This window comes from Heptranchias perlo, chromosome 29 (assembly GCF_035084215.1).
Source record: "Heptranchias perlo isolate sHepPer1 chromosome 29, sHepPer1.hap1, whole genome shotgun sequence".
Classification (NCBI taxonomy): Eukaryota; Metazoa; Chordata; class Chondrichthyes; order Hexanchiformes; family Hexanchidae; genus Heptranchias; species Heptranchias perlo.
In genome coordinates, this window is record NC_090353.1 from 4013646 (window position 1) to 4037166 (window position 23521).

Sequence of the window (23521 nt, forward strand, 5' to 3'; positions counted from 1 at the left end):
CGAACTCTAACAGACTCTGACACCCGAACTCTAACAGACCCTGATACCCGAACTCTAACAGACCCTGATACCCGAACTCTAACAGACTCTGACACCCGAACTCTAACAGTCCCTGACACCCGAACTCTAACAGACCCTGATACCCGAACTCTAACAGACCCTGATACCCGAACTCTAACAGACCCTCTTACCCGAACTCTAACAGACCCTGATACCCGAACTCTAACAGACCCTGATACCCGAACTCTAACAGACCCTGATACCGAACTCTAACAGACCCTGATACCCTAACTCTAACAGACCCTGACACCCGAACTCTAACAGACCCTGATACCCTAACTCTAACAGACCCTGACACCCGAACTCTAACAGACCCTGATACCCGAACTCTAACAGACCCTGATACCCGAACTCTAACAGACCCTGATACCCGAACTCTAACAGACTCTGATACCCGAACTCTAACAGACCCTGATACCCGAACTCTAACAGACCCTGACACCCGAACTCTAACAGACCCTGACACCCGAACTCTAACAGACTCTGACACCCGAACTCTAACAGACCCTGATACCCGAACTCTAACAGACCCTGACACCCGAACTCTAACAGACCCTGACACCCGAACTCTAACAGACCCTGATACCCGAACTCTAACAGACCCTGATACCCGAACTCTAACAGACCCTGACACCCGAACTCTAACAGACCCTGATACCCGAACTCTAACAGACTCTGACACCCGAACTCTAACAGACCCTGACACCCGAACTCTAACAGACCCTGATACCCGAACTCTAACAGACCCTGATACCCGAACTCTAACAGACCCTGATACCCGAACTCTAACAGACCCTGACACCCGAACTCTAACAGACCCTGATACCCGAACTCTAACAGACTCTGACACCCGAACTCTAACAGACTCTGACACCCGAACTCTAACAGACCCTGATACCCGAACTCTAACAGACCCTGATACCCGAACTCTAACAGACTCTGATACCCGAACACTAACAGACCCTCTTACCCGAACTCTAACAGACCCTGATACCCGAACTCTAACAGACTCTGACACCCGAACTCTAACAGACCCTGATACCCGAACTCTAACAGACTCTGATACCCGAACTCTAACAGACCCTGATACCCGAACTCTAACAGACCCTCTTACCCGAACTCTAACAGACCCTGATACCCGAACTCTAACAGACCCTGATACCCGAACTCTAACAGACCCTGATACCGAACTCTAACAGACCCTGATACCCGAACTCTAACAGACCCTGATACCCTAACTCTAACAGACCCTGACACCCGAACTCTAACAGACCCTGATACCCTAACTCTAACAGACCCTGACACCCGAACTCTAACAGACCCTGATACCCGAACTCTAACAGACCCTGATACCCGAACTCTAACAGACCCTGACACCCGAACTCTAACAGACCCTGATACCCGAACTCTAACAGACCCTGACACCCGAACTCTAACAGACCCTGATACCCGAACTCTAACAGACTCTGACACCCGAACTCTAACAGACCCTGATACCCGAACTCTAACAGACCCTGATACCCGAACTCTAACAGACCCTGATACCCTAACTCTAACAGACCCTGACACCCGAACTCTAACAGACCCTGATACCCTAACTCTAACAGACCCTGACACCCGAACTCTAACAGACCCTGATACCCGAACTCTAACAGACCCTGATACCCGAACTCTAACAGACCCTGACACCCGAACTCTAACAGACCCTGATACCCGAACTCTAACAGACTCTGACACCCGAACTCTAACAGACCCTGACACCCGAACTCTAACAGACCCTGATACCCGAACTCTAACAGACCCTGATACCCGAACTCTAACAGACCCTGATACCCGAACTCTAACAGACCCTCTTACCCGAACTCTAACAGACCCTGATACCCGAACTCTAACAGACCCTGACACCCGAACTCTAACAGACTCTGACACCCGAACTCTAACAGACCCTGATACCCGAACTCTAACAGACCCTGACACCCGAACTCTAACAGACCCTGATACCCGAACTCTAACAGACCCTGATACCCGAACTCTAACAGGCCCTGATACCCGAACTCTAACAGACCCTGATACCCGAACTCTAACAGACCCTGATACCCGAACTCTAACAGACCCTGATACCCGAACTCTAACAGACCCTGATACCCGAACTCTAACAGACCCTGATACCCGAACTCTAACAGACCCTGATACCCGAACTCTAACAGACCCTCTTACCCGAACTCTAACAGACCCTGATACCCGAACTCTAACAGACCCTGACACCCGAACTCTAACAGACCCTCTTACCCGAACTCTAACAGACCCTGATACCCGAACTCTAACAGACCCTGATACCCGAACTCTAACAGACCCTGATACCCGAACTCTAACAGACCCTCTTACCCGAACTCTAACAGACCCTGATACCCGAACTCTAACAGACCCTGACACCCGAACTCTAACAGACCCTCTTACCCGAACTCTAACAGACCCTGATACCCGAACTCTAACAGACCCTGACACCCGAACTCTAACAGACCCTGATACCCGAACTCTAACAGACCCTGACACCCGAACTCTAACAGACCCTGATACCCGAACTCTAACAGACCCTGATACCCGAACTCTAACAGACTCTGATACCCGAACTCTAACAGACCCTGACACCCGAACTCTAACAGACCCTGATACCCGAACTCTAACAGACCCTGATACCCGAACTCTAACAGACCCTGATACCCGAACTCTAACAGACCCTGACACCCGAACTCTAACAGACCCTGATACCCGAACTCTAACAGACCCTGATACCCGAACTCTAACAGACCCTGATACCCGAACTCTAACAGACCCTGATACCCGAACTCTAACAGACTCTGACACCCGAACTCTAACAGACCCTGATACCCGAACTCTAACAGACCCTGATACCCGAACTCTAACAGACTCTGACACCCGAACTCTAACAGACCCTGATACCCGAACTCTAACAGACCCTGATACCCGAACTCTAACAGACCCTCTTACCCGAACTCTAACAGACCCTGATACCCGAACTCTAACAGACTCTGACACCCGAACTCTAACAGACTCTGATACCCGAACTCTAACAGACCCTGATACCCGAACTCTAACAGACCCTGATACCAGAACTCTAACAGACCCTGACACCCGAACTCTAACAGACTCTGATACCCGAACTCTAACAGACCCTGACACCCGAACTCTAACAGACCCTGACACCCGAACTCTAACAGACCCTGACACCCGAACTCTAACAGACCCTGATACCCGAACTCTAACAGACCCTCTTACCCGAACTCTAACAGACCCTGATACCCGAACTCTAACAGACCCTGATACCCGAACTCTAACAGACCCTGATACCCGAACTCTAACAGACTCTGATACCCGAACTCTAACAGACCCTGATACCCGAACTCTAACAGACCCTGATACCCGAACTCTAACAGACCCTGATACCCGAACTCTAACAGACCCTGATACCCGAACTCTAACAGACCCTCTTACCCGAACTCTAACAGACCCTGATACCCGAACTCTAACAGACCCTGATACCCGAACTCTAACAGACCCTGACACCCGAACTCTAACAGACCCTGATACCCGAACTCTAACAGACCCTGATACCCGAACTCTAACAGACCCTGATACCCGAACTCTAACAGACCCTGATACCCGAACTCTAACAGACCCTGACACCCGAACTCTAACAGACCCTGACACCCGAACTCTAACAGACCCTGATACCCGAACTCTAACAGACCCTGATACCGAACTCTAACAGACCCTGATACCCGAACTCTAACAGACCCTGATACCCGAACTCTAACAGACCCTGATACCCGAACTCTAACAGACCCTGATACCCGAACTCTAACAGACCCTGACACCCGAACTCTAACAGACCCTGATACCCGAACTCTAACAGACCCTGATACCCGAACTCTAACAGACCCTGATACCCGAACTCTAACAGACTCTGATACCCGAACTCTAACAGACCCTGACACCCGAACTCTAACAGACCCTGATACCCGAACTCTAACAGACCCTGATACCCGAACTCTAACAGACCCTGATACCCGAACTCTAACAGACCCTGACACCCGAACTCTAACAGACCCTGATACCCGAACTCTAACAGACCCTGATACCCGAACTCTAACAGACCCTGACACCCGAACTCTAACAGACCCTGACACCCGAACTCTAACAGACCCTGATACCCGAACTCTAACCGACCCTGACACCCGAACTCTAACAGACCCTGATACCCGAACTCTAACAGACCCTGATACCCGAACTCTAACAGACCCTGATACCCGAACTCTAACAGACCCTGATACCCGAACTCTAACAGACCCTGATACCCGAACTCTAACAGACCCTGACACCCGAACTCTAACAGACCCTGATACCCGAACTCTAACAGACCCTGATACCCGAACTCTAACAGACTCTGACACCCGAACTCTAACAGACCCTGATACCCGAACTCTAACAGACCCTGATACCCGAACTCTAACAGACCCTGATACCCGAACTCTAACAGACTCTGACACCCGAACTCTAACAGACCCTGATACCCGAACTCTAACAGACCCTGATACCCGAACTCTAACAGACCCTCTTACCCGAACTCTAACAGACCCTGATACCCGAACTCTAACAGACTCTGACACCCGAACTCTAACAGACTCTGATACCCGAACTCTAACAGACCCTGATACCCGAACTCTAACAGACCCTGATACCCGAACTCTAACAGACCCTCTTACCCGAACTCTAACAGACCCTGATACCCGAACTCTAACAGACCCTGATACCCGAACTCTAACAGACCCTGATACCCGAACTCTAACAGACCCTGATACCCGAACTCTAACAGACCCTGATACCCGAACTCTAACAGACCCTGACACCCGAACTCTAACAGACCCTGATACCCTAACTCTAACAGACCCTGACACCCGAACTCTAACAGACCCTGACACCCGAACTCTAACAGACTCTGACACCCGAACTCTAACAGACCCTGTTACCCGAACTCTAACAGACCCTCTTACCCGAACTCTAACAGACCCTGATACCTGAACTCTAACAGACCCTGATACCCGAACTCTAACAGACCCTGATACCCGAACTCTAACAGACCCTGATACCCGAACTCTAACAGACCCTGATACCCGAACTCTAACAGACCCTGACACCCGAACTCTAACAGACCCTGATACCCGAACTCTAACAGACCCTGACACCCGAACTCTAACAGACCCTGATACCCGAACTCTAACAGACCCTGATACCCGAACTCTAACAGACCCTGACACCCGAACTCTAACAGACCCTGATACCCGAACTCTAACAGACCCTGATACCCGAACTCTAACAGACCCTGATACCCGAACTCTAACAGACCCTGATACCCGAACTCTAACAGACCCTGATACCCGAACTCTAACAGACCCTGATACCCGAACTCTAACAGACCCTGATACCCGAACTCTAACAGACCCTCTTACCCGAACTCTAACAGACCCTGATACCCGAACTCTAACAGACCCTGACACCCGAACTCTAACAGACCCTGACACCCGAACTCTAACAGACTCTGATACCCGAACTCTAACAGACCCTGATACCCGAACTCTAACAGACCCTGATCCCCGAACTCTAACAGACCCTGACACCCGAACTCTAACAGACCCTGACACCCGAACTCTAACAGACCCTGATACCCGAACTCTAACAGACCCTCTTACCCGAACTCTAACAGACCCTGATACCCGAACTCTAACAGACCCTGATACCCGAACTCTAACAGACCCTGATACCCGAACTCTAACAGACCCTGATACCCGAACTCTAACAGACCCTGACACCCGAACTCTAACAGACCCTGATACCCGAACTCTAACAGACCCTGATACCCGAACTCTAACAGACCCTGACACCCGAACTCTAACAGACCCTGATACCCGAACTCTAACAGACCCTGACACCCGAACTCTAACAGACCATGATACCCGAACTCTAACAGACCCTGACACCCGAACTCTAACAGACCCTGATACCCGAACTCTAACAGACCCTGATACCCGAACTCTAACAGACCCTGATACCCGAACTCTAACAGACCCTGATACCCGAACTCTAACAGACTCTGATACCCGAACTCTAACAGACCCTGATACCCGAACTCTAACAGACCCTGATACCCGAACTCTAACCCCAATACCTCAGCAAAAATAACCGGTGTCCAGGAAAGATAAGGAACAAGCCATAGGGTCACTCATGAGGTCGTAAATGTGGAATGAGGATAATAAATGGTGTCTGATATAATCAAGCACAGATACAGATTAAAGATGACATAAACTGCATTCCAAAAGACTGTTTGGAGAGGAAACTCATTTAGTTGCCTGTAGTGGTTCAGTCTACAGGGAAACCATTCCAAAGTGACATAGCCTTTAAAAAATGCATCTGTGCTTCCAGCTAGTTTTGGAAGCTCTGATGAATCAACCTGATAAAGCAGCTGCTTTCCTAGGACCTCCCTGAGATAGCTGTACTGATAAGGCCCCACGATTACATTTAAGATTCAGCCGACAGATCTGCTGTTTGCTGGTCCTTTCCGTCCTGGTGCTCGGATGTGGGCAGAGACAGTGTGTTGAATATTCCCAGACTGGTATGAAGCAGCAAATGTGATTTCAGTTCAATTTCAGTGGCTGTGGGTGACGTTAGATACCATCACACTGGTGCCCCGCGCAGGCCTTGCCAGGCTGATCGCAGCCGTGCCCGTTCTTAATTGCTGAAATGAGTCACTGGCTCAACCCAAGACATGTTGGGGTACAAATTGGTAGGTATTGTACAGGGCATAAAACCAACACAGCACTGACAACATTCAGCAGTGGGACAGCCCATGCCCAATCTGCAGGCAAGTGTGGGCCACTGCTAAATTCGTCAGGCCCCTTTTTTAGGCCTCGTGTCACTTCTTTTTCCAAAGAAAAGAAAGTCAATATGTCAACAAGATGTCCAATGGAAATACAGTGGGGCCTGTGGTGACCTGCTCCCTTTGTGTACACATCACCTGTACAAAAATACTAATGGGTACACAATAATGAAGCATTCCGAGCCCGCATGCAGCAAGACCTGGACAACATCCAGGCTTGGGCTGATAAGTGGCAAGTAACATTTGCGCCAGACAAGTGCCAGGCAATGACCATCTCCAACAAGAGAGAGTCTAACCACCTCCCCTTGACATTCAACGGCATTACCATCGCCGAATCCCCCACCATCAACATCCTGGGGGTCACCATTGACCAGAAACTAAATTGGACCAGTCACATAAATACCGTGGCTACAAGGGCAGGTCAGAGGCTGGGTATTCTGCAGCAAGTGACTCACCTCCTGACTCCCCAAAGCCTCTCCACCATCTACAAGGCACAAGTCAGGAGTGTGATGGAATATTCTCCACTTGCCTGGATGAGTGCAGCTCCAACAACACTCAAGAAGCTCAACACCATCCAGGACAAAGCAGCCCACTTGATTGGCACCCCATCCACCACCCTAAACATTCACTCCCTTCACCACCGGCGCACAGTGGCTGCAGTGTGTACCATCCACAGGATGCACTGCAGCAACTCGCCAAGGCTTCTTTGACAGCACCTCCCAAACCCGCGACCTCTACCACCTAGAAGGACAAGGGCAGCAGGCCCATGGGAACAACACCACCTGCACGTTCCCCTCCAAGTCACACACCATCCCGACTTGGAAATATATCGCCGTTCCTTCATCGTCGCTGGGTCAAAATCCTGGAACTCCCTTCCTAACAGCACTGTGGGAGAACCGTCACCACACGGACTGCAGCGGTTCAAGAAGGCGGCTCACCACCACCTTCTCGAGGGCAATTAGGGATGGGCAATAAATGCCGGCCTCGCCAGCAATGCCCACATCCCATGAACGAATAAAAAAAAAAGGAACAAGCTCCAGATTATGGCTGAATCCAAGCCAATGTAATGGGCCCACTTCCAGTTTCTGAATTGATCCTTTTCTGATCTGAATTCAGACCAAAGTCCGTAGACAGCAAAGACCCACTCTCCCTCAGGGGCGGGCATGCAAGTCTACATCGTGATGTAAGTGAATTAAAAGTGGAGTTCCTACCCTGATCCCAATCCTAATCCCAACCCCAATCCTACACTGCTATCTTAGATCGAGGTTACTTCAGGCTGTGGATATCTGGAAGGGATTGTAAACTGTGTGGGACTGAGGGGATCTGAGCCCTGAGCTTCGAATACAGTATTGAGCTCCCCCTTAGATGTCTGACCTGTGATGTCACTAATGCTCTAAAACACAGTGGATTAATTTGATAACGCAGAAGAAATACCTCAGACCCTTCACCAGCTGCGCGTTTGTAAAATTCAGTTAGCTATTGCAACATACAAACACAAACTAGGCGTGCAATTGCTAAAAAGAGAACAATGAATTATGCAGAGATTTACCTCATAGGCCCAGGAAACACATTGCCTGGTCAACCTTTTGGCTTTGAATTTTGCATTCAGTGTGATTTATATCTGAGAAAAGAAAAGAAAGATTTCCAATTATACAGGGCCTTTCACGACCTCAGGACGTCCCACAGCAATTTACAACCAATGAAGTACTTTTGAAGTGTAGTCACTGTTGTAATGTAGGAAACGCAGCAGCCAATTTGCACACAGCAAGATCCCACAAACAGCAAAGTGATAATGACCAGATCATCTGTTTTTAGTGATGTTGGTTGAGGGATAAATATTGGTCAGACAACAGAGAGAACTCCCCTGCTCTTCTTCGAATAGTGCCAGGGGATCTTTTACATCCACCTGAGGGGGCAGACTGAGTTTAACATCTCATCTGAAACACAGCACCTCCGACAGTGCAGCACTCCCTCAGTACTGCGCTGGGAGTGTCAGCCTGGATTACGTGCTCAAGTCTCTGGAGTGGGACTCAAACCCACAACATCCTGACCCCGAGGTGAGAGTGCTGCCCACGGAGCCATGGCTGAAGAACGTGCCTGAGGTCGCAATCATCTCACTACATGAGACAAGGCTGCCTCGACACAACTAGGTCACTCGATTCAGTGCACAAACTGTGTGTGCCACAAGTGGAACTAGTAGAAATCTGGAAAACTCTCCCCAAAAAGCCTGTGGACACTGGGGGACAATTGGAGCTTCCAAGACTGAACTCAATAGATTTTTGTTGGGTAAAGGTATCTCGGGATAGGGAGCGAAGGTGAGTAAATGGGGTTGAGGTGCAGATCTGACACGATCTGATTGAATGGCGGAGCAGGCCCAAGGGGCTGAATGGCCTCCTCCTGTTTCTATGTTCCTATGTAACTAGATTCTTACCAGGACTGTCTGATTCTAGGAGATCCAGGCACATGTACCAGCTCCGCCTCTGTCTTACTGCATGAGTATTTCAACAGCACCCTGCTGTCACTGCCGCCCGGCTCACCCTGCAAGAAGAAGCAGGGATACTGCGACAGGTTTAACATCTGCCGATTGGTCGATGATGATGGGCCCATCGCCAAACTGAGAAATGCCATCTTCGATCCCAAGGAGTTTGAAGGCATTTCAGAGTGGATGAAGGTGGGTGTTTCAAATGTTCTGAATCTATAATATATCCAACACCTTCCATCTGCACGGACTGCCTTTCAGCTTTTTCCATTATAAATGACTACGTCTGACGAAGTAAACTTGCCACGCTGTAATTATACCCTGCAGCGCCACCACTGGTGGGAGAGTGTAATTGCAGCATGACTTGTTTACATAGGGAGTTTCCATTCAAAATGTGGACATAGGAAGTTGCAATGGGAAAAAGTGGATACAAAAGATGTGACACAAACGTGACACTGGAAAGGCAGGCAGAATGTGCGTGTAGATGTAAGATAAAGCAGCCCGCTTGATTGGCACCCCAGCCACCACCCTAAACATTCACTCCCTTCACCACCGGCGCACAGTAGCTGCAGTGTGTACCATCCACAGGATGCACTGCAGCAACTCGCCAAGGCTTCTTCGACAGCACCTCCCAAACCCGCGACCTCTACCACCTAGAAGGACAAGAGCAGCAGGTACATGGGAACAACACCACCTGCACGTTCCCCTCCAAGTCACACACCATCCCGACTTGGAAATATATCGGCCGTTCCTTCATTGTCGCTGGGTCAAAATCCTGGAACTCCCTTCCTAACAGCACTGTGGGAGAACCGTCACCACATGGACTGCAGCGGTTCAAGAAGGCGGCTCACCACCACCTTCTCGAGGGCAATTAGGGATGGGCAATAAATGCCGGCCTCGCCAGCGACGCCCACATCCCATGAACGAATAAAAAAAAAAGTTAAATAGCAACACTTAGGGCAATTTGGAAAGGTAAGAAGTAAAGTTGTTGGAGGTTAGGAACTTCTCCGCAGTACAGGCTGAGGAACTTGGAAACGCAAGCCTGAGGTAGTACAGCACCACCACTGCTGGGAGGGTGTAACTACAGTGTGACAAGTTTACACAGGAACTCACCATTATAAATGTAGACATAGGAATTTATAAATAGAGCAGAATGAAAGGGATAAATGATTGTCTTCACTACATGGTGCTGATGTGCCCATTATAGAAGCCGCTCAATTTTCATTCCATTGATTTCAGTCGGTGGGGTTCCTCAACAGCTGGATGAGAAGTTCCATCAGATTAAGCTGAAGACTACGTTTGACCTTAACTCCTTGGGGTCGATTTTCACTGGCGTCGCCTGACGTTAACGAGGTGGTAATGGCCTCAAAATGGCGTCGCTAATCTTACCGCCCCGGTAACATGTGTTGTGGCTGGCGCCATTTTAAAAGGGGCCTGCTGCTGTTGTGTCCACAGCACATGCCTGTTTCAGGCTCCGATCAGTTCCAGGGGTGACGGAAGGTGAGGCTTGAATTATTTTTGTGGGCCCAGAGGAGCAGGATTGCTCTTCTGTGGCTCACAAGAATAATCTGGAGCACTGCTGCCCCAGGAACCCCCCTGGGACCCCACCAGTCCCAGGGAGCCCATCCCCCACCCCCTAGGAACCCCCCCCTCCCCAGAATCTCCCCCTTGGTCCACCCCGGGACACTGCTGCCCCACCGGGAAACCCCTGTTTGGACGGCCCCCTCAGGACCCCCAACCCCCGGGACCCCCTCCGGGGCACCCCATGGGACACGCTCCAGGACCACCCCCGGACAACCCCCGTGACCTCCCCTGTCTCCCCCCGTGACCTCCCCTGTCTCCCCCCGGGACCTCCCCTGTCTCCCCCCGGGACCCCCCAGCACCCCCCCCCACATGACGCCCCCCGAGACATCCCCCCCCGGACCCCCCATTCCCGGAACCCCCCACCCCCAGGAACCCCACAGGGACACCGCCCGAGGACCTCCTCCCCCCAACACATAACTCTCCCGGGACCACTCCCCTCCACCCTGTGACACCCCCGGGACTCCTTCTCCCTCATGACACCCCCCCGGAATTCCCCCCACCGGATTCCCCCCCCCCGCCAGGATCCCCCCAGGGTAAATGACCTTGCTGGTGGCAGCTCCGGCCCTATTTCCAGTGTTCCATTTGCCCCCTCAGGAAATTAAAACCCCAATCCTCCCGTTCCATGTTACCCCAGAGCCTCAAACTCACAGGAGCCTCCTCACCATTGGATTGGGCAGCTATTCATCGTGAGAGTCAAACTCTTCCCCGGTGTGTGAAACGCCAGGGGAGGTCGACTAGTGCAGTTCAATGTTTTCTCACTTGGATTAAGCAGCAACTTGGTGAGAACACCAGGTAGGAATGGGAGGAAAGGTTAGAAAACCCCTCAAAACAACCCTGGCTGATACACCATGATCTTGGTGTATGAAACATTCAGGATATTCCTCTGGGTCATTCAGTGGGGCTGGTGACAGGCTGGGATAGATGGCGTAAACAGCCAGTCCAATCAGAAGCACTTCTTTGATGATAGTGGCCCTTGATTTCATCCAGTTCACTCAGTTCATTCTGTAATTTGCAAAGTTCTCCTCTATCTTAGGACTTCCATTTTGTTTTTGTTCAGTTTTAAAGATGGTTCACCAGCAGGAAAGTGATTGCCTGTTGGTGTGAATGGTGGTGCTAACTCACTGTGGTTTCCTTCCTCTGCCCCTCTCCTGCAGACTCATTGGTGGGCCATTCTTTTAGGCATCCTGACCCTTGGAGCAATGATGTCAAGCACGGTGTTTATATTCGGGAAAACACTGGACAGTGAGGACGGTAATACTATCCGCATGTGTGGATGGATCAATTCGACACCACGACTACTGTATCCAGACCAACCCATAATAGCAGACCAGCCGTGCTCTCACTCTACTGTACGACCAGAAGAGCAGGACTGAGATTGGGAATTCACAGTGTGTGGGAAATTAAAACCCCAATCCTCCCGTTCCATGTTACCCCAATCCTCCCATTCCATGTTACCCCAATCCTCCCATTCCATGTTACCCCAATCCTCCCATTCCATGTTACCCCAATCCTCCCATTCCATGTTACCCCAATCCTCCCGTTCCATGTTACCCCAATCCTCCCGTTCCATGTTACTCCAATCCTCCCATTCCATGTTACTCCAATCCTCCCATTCCATGTTACTCCAATCCTCCCATTCCATGTTACTCCAATCCTCCCGTTCCATGTTACTCTAATCCTCCCATTCCATGTTACCCCAATCCTCCCATTCCATGTTACTCCAATCCTCCCATTCCATGTTACCCCAATCCTCCCCTTCCATGTTACTCCAATCCTCCCATTCCATGTTACCCCAATCCTCCCATTCCATGTTACCCCAATCCTCCCATTCCATGTTACCCAATCCTCCCATTCCATGTTACCCCAATCGTCCCGTTCCATGTTACCCCAATCCTCCCATTCCATGTTACCCAATCCTCCCATTCCATGTTACCCAATCCTCCCATTCCATGTTACCCCAATCCTCCCGTTCCATGTTACCCCAATCCTCCCGTACCATGTTACCCCAATCCTCCCATTCCCTGTTCCCCCAGTCCTCCCATTCCATGTTACCCCAATCCTCCCATTCCATGTTACCCCAATCCTCCCGTTCCATGTTACCCCAATCCTCCCATTCCCTGTTCCCCCAGTCCTCCCATTCCATGTTACCCCAATCCTCCCATTCCATGTTACCCCAATCCTCCCATTCCATATTACCCCAATCCTCCCGTTCCATGTTACCCCAATCCTCCCATTCCATGTTACCCCAATCCTCCTGTTCCATGTTACCCCAATCCTCCCCTTCCATGTTACCCCAATCCTCCCATTCCATGTTACCCCAATCCTCCCATTCCATGTTACCCCAATCCTCCCATTCCATGTTACCCAATCCTCCCATTCTATGTTCCCCCAGCCCTCCCATTCCATGTTACCCAATCCTCCCATTCCATGTTACCCAATCCTCCCGTTCCATGTTACCCAATCCTCCCATTACCTGTTACCCCAATCCTCCTGTTCCATGTTACCCCAATCCTCCCATTCCATGTTACCCCAATCCTCCTGTTCCATGTTACCCCAATCCTCCCATTCCATGTTACCCAATCCTCCCCTTCCATGTTACCCAATCCTCCCATTCCATGTTACCCCAATCCTCCCATTCCATGTTACCCCAATCTTCCCATTCCATGTTACCCCAATCCTCCCATTCCATGTTACCCCAATCCTCCCATTTCATGTTACCCCAATCCTCCCGTTCCATGTTACCCCAATCCTCCCATTCCATGTTACCCCAATCCTCCCATTTCATGTTACCCCAATCCTCCTGTTCCATGTTCCCCAATCCTCCCATTCCAGGTTACCCAATCCTCCCATTCCATGTTCCCCAATCCTCCCATTCCATGTTACCCCAATCCTCCCATTCCATGTTACCCCAATCCTCCCATTCCAGGTTACCCAATCCTCCCATTCCAGGTTACCCAATCCTCCCATTCCATGTTCCCCAATCCTCCCATTCCATGTTACCCCAATCCTCCCATTCCATGTTACCCCAATCCTCCCATTCCATGTTACCCCAATCCTCCCCTTCCATGTTACCCCAATCCTCCCCTTCCATGTTACCCCAATCCTCCCATTCCATGTTACCCCAATCCTCCCATTCCAGGTTACCCAATCCTCCCCTTCCATGTTACCCCAATCCTCCCATTCCATGTTACCCCAATCCTGCTGTTCCATGTTACCCCAATCCTCCCCTTCCATGTTACCCCAATCCTCCCATTCCATGTTACCCCAATCCTCCTGTTCCATGTTACCCCAATCCTCCCCTTCCATGTTACCCCAATCCTCCCATTCCATGTTACCCCAATCCTCCCATTCCATGTTACCCCAATCCTCCCATTCCCTGTTCCCCCAGTCCTCCCATTCCATGTTACCCCAATCCTCCCATTCCATCTTACTCCAATCCTCCCATTCCATCTTACTCCAATCCTCCCATTCCATCTTACCCCAATCCTCCTGTTCCATGTTACCCCAATCCTCCCATTCCATGTTACCCCAATCCTCCCATTCCATGTTACTCCAATCCTCCCATTCCATGTTACCCCAATCCTCCCATTCCATGTTACTCCAATCCTCCCATTCCATGTTACCCCAATCCTCCCATTCCATGTTACTCCAATCCTCCCATTCCATGTTACCCCAATCCTCCCATTCCATGTTACTCCAATCCTCCCATTCCCTGTTCCCCCAGTCCTCCCATTCCATCTTACCCCAATCCTCCCATTCCATCTTACCCCAATCCTCCCATTCCATCTTACCCCAATCCTCCTGTTCCATGTTACCCCAATCCTCCCATTCCATGTTACCCCAATCCTCCCGTTCCATGTTACCCCAATCCTCCCATTCCATGTTACCCCAATCCTCCCATTCCATGTTACTCCAATCCTCCCCTTCCATGTTACCCCAATCCTCCCATTCCATGTTACCCCAATCCTCCCGTTCCATGTTACCCCAATCCTCCCATTCCATTTTACCCCAATCCTCCTGTTCCATGTTACCCCAATCCTCCCATTCCATGTTACTCCAATCCTCCCGTTCCATGTTACCCCAATCCTCCCATTCCCTGTTCCCCCAGTCCTCCCATTCCATGTTACCCCTATCCTCCCATTCCATCTTACCCCAATCCTCCTGTTCCATGTTACCCCAATCCTCCCATTCAATGTTACTCCAATCCTCCCCTTCCATGTTACTTCAATCCTCCCATTCCATGTTAACCCAATCCTCCCATTCCATCTTACCCCAATCCTCCTGTTCCATGTTACCCCAATCCTCCCCTTCCATGTTACTCCAATCCTCCCATTCAATGTTACTCCAATCCTCCCATTCCATGTTACCCCAATCCTCCCCTTCCATGTTACTCCAATCCTCCCATTCAATGTTACTCCAATCCTCCCATTCCATTTTACTCCAATCCTCCCCTTCCATGTTACTCCAATCCTCCCATTCCATTTTACTCCAATCCTCCCCTTCCATGTTACTCCAATCCTCCCATTCCATGTTACTCCAATCCTCCCATTCCATGTTACTCCAATCCTCCCCTTCCATGTTACTCCAATCCTCCCATTCAATGTTACTCCAATCCTCCCATTACATGTTACTCCAATCCTCCCATTCCATGTTACTCCAATCCTCCCCTTCCATGTTACTTCAATCCTCCCATTCCATGTTACCCCAATCCTCCCATTCCATCTTACCCCAATCCTCCTGTTCCATGTTACCCCAATCCTCCCCTTCCATGTTACTCCAATCCTCCCATTCAATGTTACTCCAATCCTCCCATTCCATTTTACTCCAATCCTCCCATTCCATGTTACTCCAATCCTCCCCTTCCATGTTACCCCAATCCTCCCATTCCATGTTACTCCAATCCTCCCATTCCATGTTACTCCAATCCTCCCATTCCATTTTACTCCAATCCTCCCCTTCCATGTTACCCCAATCCTCCCATTCCATGTTACTCCAATCCTCCCATTCCATGTTACTCCAATCCTCCCCTTCCATGTTACCCCAATCCTCCCCTTCCATGTTACTCCAATCCTCCCATTCCATGTTACTCCAATCCTCCCCTTCCATGTTACCCCAATCCTCCCATTCCATGTTACTCCAATCCTCCCATTCCATGTTACTCCAATCCTCCCATTCCATGTTACTCCAATCCTCCCATTCCATTTTACTCCAATCCTCCCATTCCATGTTACCCCAATCCTCCCATTCCATTTTACTCCAATCCTCCCCTTCCATGTTACCCCAATCCTCCCATTCCATTTTACTCCAATCCTCCCCTTCCATGTTACCCCAATCCTCCCCTTCCATGTTACCCCAATCCTCCCCTTCCATGTTACTCCAATCCTCCCATTCCATGTTACCCCAATCCTCCCATTCCATTTTACCCCAATCCTCCCATTCCATGTTACCCCAATCCTCCCGTTCCATTTTACCCCAATCCTCCCATTCCATGTTGCCCCAATCCTCCCATTCCATGTTACTCCAATCCTCCCATTCCATGTTACTCCAATCCTCCCATTCCATGTTACTCCAATCCTCCCATTCCATGTTACTCCAATCCTCCCATTCCATGTTACTCCAATCCTCCCATTCCATGTTACTCCAATCCTCCCCTTCCATGTTACTCCAATCCTCCCATTCCATGTTACTCCAATCCTCCCATTCCATGTTACTCCAATCCTCCCATTCCATGTTACTCCAATCCTCCCATTCCATGTTACTCCAATCCTCCCATTCCCTGTTACTCCAATCCTCCCATTCCATGTTACTCCAATCCTCCCATTCCATGTTACTCCAATCCTCCCATTCCATGTTACCCCAATCCTCCCATTCCATGTTACTCCAATCCTCCCATTCCATGTTACTCCAATCCTCCCATTCCATGTTACTCCAATCCTCCCATTCCATGTTACTCCAATCCTCCCATTCCATGTTACTCCAATCCTCCCATTCCATTTTACTCCAATCCTCCTGTTCCATGTTACCCAATCCTCCCATTCCATGTTACTCCAATCCTCCCATTCCATGTTACTCCAATCCTCCCATTCCATGTTACTCCAATCCTCCCCTTCCATGTTACTCCAATCCTCCCATTCCATGTTACTCCAATCCTCCCATTCCATGTTACTCCAATCCTCCCATTCCATTTTACTCCAATCCTCCTGTTCCATGTTACCCAATCCTCCCATTCCATGTTACTCCAATCCTCCCATTCCATGTTACTCCAATCCTCCCATTCCATGTTACTCCAATCCTCCCATTCCATTTTACTCCAATCCTCCTGTTCCATGTTACCCAATCCTCCCATTCCATGTTACTCCAATCCTCCCATTCCATGTTACCCCAATCCTCCCATTCCATGTTACTCCAATCCTCCCATTCCATGTTACTCCAATCCTCCCATTCCATTTTACTCCAATCCTCCCCTTCCATGTTACTCCAATCCTCCCATTCCATGTTACTCCAATCCTCCCATTCCATTTTACTCCAATCCTCCTGTTCCATGTTACCCAATCCTCCCATTCCATGTTACTCCAATCCTCCCATTCCATGTTACTCCAATCCTCCCATTCCATTTTACTCCAATCCTCCCGTTCCATGTTACCCAATCCTCCCATTCCATGTTACTCCAATCCTCCCGTTCCATGTTACCCAATCCTCCCATTCCATGTTGCCCCAATCCTCCCATTCCATGTTACTCCAATCCTCCCATTCCATGTTACTCCAATCCTCCCATTCCATGTTACTCCAATCCTCCCGTTCCATGTTACCCAATCCTCCCATTCCATGTTACCCCAATCCTCCCATTCCATGTTGCCCCAATCCTCCCATTCCATGTTACTCCAATCCTCCCGTTCCATGTTACTCCAATCCTCCCGTTCCATGTTACCCAATCCTCCCATTCCATGTTGCCCCAATCCTCCCATTCCATGTTACTCCAATCCTCCCATTCCATGTTACCCAATCCTCCCATTCCATCTTACCCCAATCCTCCCGTTCCATGTTGCCCCAATCCTCCAATTCCATGTTACTCCAATCCTCCCATTCCATTTTACCCCAATCCTCCCATTCCATTTTACCCCAATGATAAGAACATAAGAAATAGGAGCAGGAGTGGGCCATACGGCATTCAATCAGATCATAGGGCTCAGTACTAGGTCCTTTACTTTTTGTGGTATACATTAACGATTTGGACTTAAATGTAGGGGGCGTGATTAAGAATTTTTGGATGACACAAAGATAGGCCGTGTGGTTGATAGTGAGGAGGAAAGCTGTAGACTGCAGGAAGTTATCAATGGACTGGTCAGATGGGCAGAAAAGTGGCAAATGGAGTTCAATCCGGAGAAGTGTGAGGTAATGCATTTGGGGAGAGCAAACAAGGCAAGGGAGTACACAATAAATGGGAGGATACTGAGAGGTGTAGAGAAAGTGAGGGACCTTGGAGAGCATGTTCACAGATCCCTGAAAGTAACAGGACACGTAGATAAGGTGGTTAAGAAGGCATATGGAATACTTTCCTTTATTAGCCGAGGCATAGAATATAAAAGCAGGGAGGTTATGCTGGAACTGTATAAAACATTGGTTAGGCCACAGCTTGAGTACTGTGTACAGTTCTGGTCACCACATTACAAGAAAGATGTGATTGCACTAGAGAGGGTACAGAGGAGATTTACAAGGATGTTGCCAGGACTGGAGAATTTTAGTTATGATGACAGATTGGATAGGCTGGGGTTGTTTTCTTTGGAACAGAGGAGGCTGAGGGGTGATTTGATTGAGGTATATGAAATTATGAGGGGCCCAGATAGAGCGTATAGGAAGGACCTATTCCCCTTAGCGGAGGGGTCAATAACCAGGGGGCATAGATTTAAAGTGATTGGTAGAAGGATTAGAGTGGAAATGAGGAAAATAATTTTCCCCCAGAGTGTGGTGGGGGTCTGGAACTCACTGCCCGAAAGGGTGGGAGAGGCAGAAACCCCCAACTCATTTAAAAAATACCTGGATGTGCACCTGAAGAGCCGGGACCTGCAGGGCTACGGACCAAATGCAGGAAAGTGGGATTAGGCTGGGTGGCTCGTTACTCAGCCGGCACGGACACGATGGGCCGAATGGCCTCCTTCTGTGCCGTAAATTTTCTATGATTCTATAATTCTATGATTTTTCAACCTCAACTCAACTTTTCAGCTCGATCCCCATATCCTTTGATTCCCTTACAGTTCAAAAATCGATCTCAGCCTTGAATATATTCAACGACTCAGCATCCACAGCCCTCTGGGGTAGAGAATTCCAAAGATTCACAACCCTCTGAGTGAAGAAATTCCTCCTCATCTCAGTCTTAAATGGCCGACCCCTTATCCTGAGACTATGCCCCCTAGTTCTAGACGCTCCAGCCAGGGGAAACAATCTCTCAGCATCTACCCTATCAAGCCCCTCAGAATCTTATATGTTTCAATTAGATCACCTCTCATTCTTCTAAACTCCAGAGAGTATAGGCCCATTCTACTCAATCTCTCCTCATAGGACAACCCTCTCATCCCAGGAATTAATCTAGTGAACCTTCGTTGCATCACCTCTAAGGCAAGTATATCCTTTCTTAGATAAGGAGACCAAATCTGTACACAGTACTCTAGTTGAGGTCTCACCAAAGCCCTGTACAATTGTAGTAAGACTCCCTTACTCTTGTACTCCAACCTCTTGCAATAAAGGCCAACATGCCATTTGCCTTCTTAATTGCTTGCTGTATCTGCATGCTAACTTTTTGTGTTTCTTGTACGAGAACACCCAAGTCTCTCTGAACACCAACATTTAATAGTTTCTCACCATTTAAAAAATGTTCTGTTTTTCTGTTCTTCCTACCAAAGTGAATAACCTCACATTTCCCCACATTATACTACATCTGCCACCTTCTTGCGCACTCACTTAACCTGTCTATATCCCTTTGCAGACTCTTTGTATCCGCCTCACAGCTTACTTTCCCATCTAGCTTTGTATCGTCAACAAACTTGGATACATTACACTCGGTTCCTTCATCTAAGTCATTAATATAGATTGGAAATAGCTGAGGCCCAAGCACTGATCCTTGCGGCACCCCACTAGTTACAGACTGTCAACCCGAAAATGACCAGTTTATCCCTACTCTCTGTTTTCTGTCCATTAACCAATCCTCCCTCCATGTTAATATATTACCCCCAGCCCCACGAGCCCTTATCTTGTGTAACAACCTTTTATGTGGCACCTTATCGAATGCCTTTTGTAAATCCAAATATACTACATCCACTGGTTCCCCTTTATCTACCCTGCTAGTTACATCCTCAAAAAACTCTAAGAAATTTGTCAAGCACAATTTCCCTTTCATAAAACCATGTTGACTGCCTAATCATATTATAATTTTCTAAGTAGCCTGTTACCACTTCCTTAATAATGGATTCCAGCATTTTCCCGATGACTGATGTCAGGATAACTGACCTGTAGTTCCCTGTTTTCTCTCTCTCTCCTTTCTTGAATATCGGGGTCACATTTGCTACCTTCCAATCCATGGATTCCGTTCTAGAATCTAGGGAATTTTGGAAGATCACAACCAATGCATCCACTATCTCTGCAGCCACCTCTTTTAGAACCCTCAGATGCAGGTCATCAGGTCCAGGGGATTTATTGGCTTTTAGTGCTTTTTCTGTACTGATATTAATTACTTTAAGTTCCTCACTCTCATTAGACCTTTGGTTCCCTACTATTTTTGGTATGTTTTTTGTGTCTTCTACTGTGAAGACAGAGGCAAAATATTTGTTTAACGTCTCTGCCACTTCCTGATTCCCCATTATAATTTCTCCTGTCTTAACCTCTAGGGGACCAACGTTTACTTTCACTACTCTCTTTTTACATACTTGTAGAAGCTCTTACAATCTGTTTTTATATTTCTTGCTAGTTTACTTTCATTTTCTATTTTCTCCCTTTTTATCAATTTGTTGGTCATCCTTTGCTGGTTTCTAAAACTTTCCCAGTCCTTAGAGGTACTACTCTTCTTGGCAACATTATAGGCCTCTTCTTTTAATCTAATACTATCCTTAACTAGTTAGCCATGGGTGGAACACTTTTCCCATGGAGTTATTATTTCTCAATGGAATGTATGTTCATTGAGAATATTGAAATATTTCTTTAAATGTTTGCCATTGCTTATCTACTGTCATACCCTTTAATCTAATTTACCAATCCAAGTTAGCCAAATCACCCCTCTGTAATTGGCTTTATTTAAGTTTAAGACACTCGCTTCTGACTTAATAATGTCATTGTCAAACTCAATGAGAAATTCTATCATATTGTGATCACTCTTCCCCAGAGGATCCTTTGCTGTGAGATTACTAATTAACCCTGTCTTATTACACAATACAAGATCTAAAATAACTTGTTCCCTGGTTGGTTGCACGACGTATTGTTCTAGGGAACTGTCTTGAATGCATTCCATTAACTCATCCTCCAGACTGCCTCATCACTGGGTCAAAATCCTGGAACTCCCTACCTAACAGCACTGTGGGAGAACCGTCACCACACGGACTGCAGCGGTTCAAGAAGGCGGCTCACCACCACCTTCTCAAGGGCAATTAGGGATGGGCAATAAATGCCGGCCTCGCCAGCGACGCCCACATCCCATGAATGAATTTTTAAAAAAATGGGCGGACACCTGGCAGATGAAATTTAACGCAGAGAAGTGTGAAGTGATACATTTTGGCAGGAAGAATGAGGAGAGACAATATTAACTAAATTGAACAATTCTAAAGGGGGTGCAGGAACAGAGAGATCTGGGGGTATCTGCACAAATCCATGAAGGTCGCAAGACATGTTCAGAAAGCGGCTAAAAAAGCATACGGGATCCTGGGCTTTATAAATAGAGGCATAGAGTACAAAAGCAAGGTAGTTATGATGAACCTTTATAAAACACTGGTTCAGCCACAACTGGAGTATTGTGTCCAGTTCTGGGCACCGCACTTTAGGAAGGATGTGAAGGCCTTAGAGAGGGTGCAGAAGAGATTTACTAGAATGGTTCCAGGGATGAGGGACTTCAGTTATGTGGATAGACTGGAGAAGCTGGGGTTGTCCTCCTTAGAGCAGAGAAGGTTGAGAGGAGATTTGATAGAAGTGTTCAAAATCATGACGGGTTTAGTTGAAGTAAATAAAGAGAAACTGTTCCCATTGGCGGAAGGGTCAAGAACCAGAGGACACAGATTTAAGGTGATTGGCAAAAGAACCAAAGGCAACATGAGGAAAAACTTTTTCAGCGAGTAGTTATGGTCTGGAATGCAGTGCCTGAAAGGGTGGTGGAAGCAGATTCAATCATGGTTTTCAAAAAGGGAATTGGATAAATACTTGAAGGGGAAAAGCTTGCAGGGCTACAGGGAAAGAGCGGAGGAATGGGACTAACTGGATTCCTCGTACAAAGAGCTAGCATGTGCTCGCTGGGCCGAATGGCTTCATTCTGTGCTGTAACCATTCTATAATTCTAGGTGGTGGGAGACTCTGTAGCAGATGGAGCGGATAGGGAGGGGCTGTTTGAGGAGTTAGAGACATTTAATCAAACAGAACGGAATTTGAGTGACACAAGCGGGACATGATAGTGATGGAATCATTAATCCTCTGTGAAACATTAGGACACTGCCCCAGAGAAGCATCGTCTTCATGGAGAACAGGACCGAGAAAAGGGCATTCTGTTAATGCCTCAGTGTGGATCAGGCAATTCTGAGCCTCAGCATCCACAGCTGCTGTTCACCTTTCTCGTTCTTCTTTTGCAGACAAGCTGGGGACAGAGTTACAAACCTTTGAAGAGGCGAGGACAAACTAACGTTATCCGTCTTCAAGAAAGAAGGGGGGCTTCCCGCGCAGTGAGACCCCCCCCACCACAGGGCCCACCTCCACGAAACATCGGCCCCTTTTTGAACACGGTTACTCTCACAGTGCTGTGGCACCGTAAATACTGTCAGCAATGAGCGGCTCCTATTTCCAGAACTGTGGGGCTGATGCACCATTTGTCCCTCTCAATCTGCACTATTAACTGGCTTGTTCCATATAATTAAAGGGGCATCAGCTTCATTAAAAAAAATCAGCGGCCAATCGGTTTTTTTGTTTGTTTGTAACCACGCAACATGATGACACCATTCATGTCAACGCCAATCGTTGTCACGATGATACACATGACACATGATCCCTTGGCCCGTTTTCCCAACAACCAGAACCTACAATAGTGAAATCCTTTCATGAAAACAGGGCCCCTTTAACATGTCTGTGGTTACTATTTCCTCTGATAGGCAATCCAGGACAAAGCGAGACAATCTTAAAGTTAGAGCTAGGCCATTCAGGAGTGAAATGTGGAAGCACTTTCTCACACAAAGGGTAGTGGCCAGGTTATCTATTTTGGTGATATT

At 48.4% G+C, this 23521-nt stretch overlaps 1 protein-coding gene across 3 annotated transcripts in view; it reads left to right on the forward strand.

Annotated features, from left to right (window-relative positions):
- si:ch1073-396h14.1 (disintegrin and metalloproteinase domain-containing protein 10) overlaps positions 1 to 23199 on the forward strand; it is a 660397-nt gene extending 637198 nt beyond the window's left edge. For 2 of the 3 annotated variants that reach the window (XM_067967993.1, XM_067967995.1), the window contains 2 exons: positions 9463 to 9683; positions 22892 to 23199. In XM_067967993.1, coding sequence (XP_067824094.1) covers positions 9463 to 9683; positions 22892 to 23086 — 416 coding nt within the window. In that variant the 3' untranslated portion in view covers positions 23087 to 23199. Of the gene's footprint in view, positions 1 to 9462; positions 9684 to 12229; positions 12327 to 22891 lie in introns of all 3 variants that reach the window. The other variant, XM_067967994.1, reaches the window with a different exon arrangement.
- The last annotated feature ends 322 nt before the right edge of the window (positions 23200 to 23521 follow it).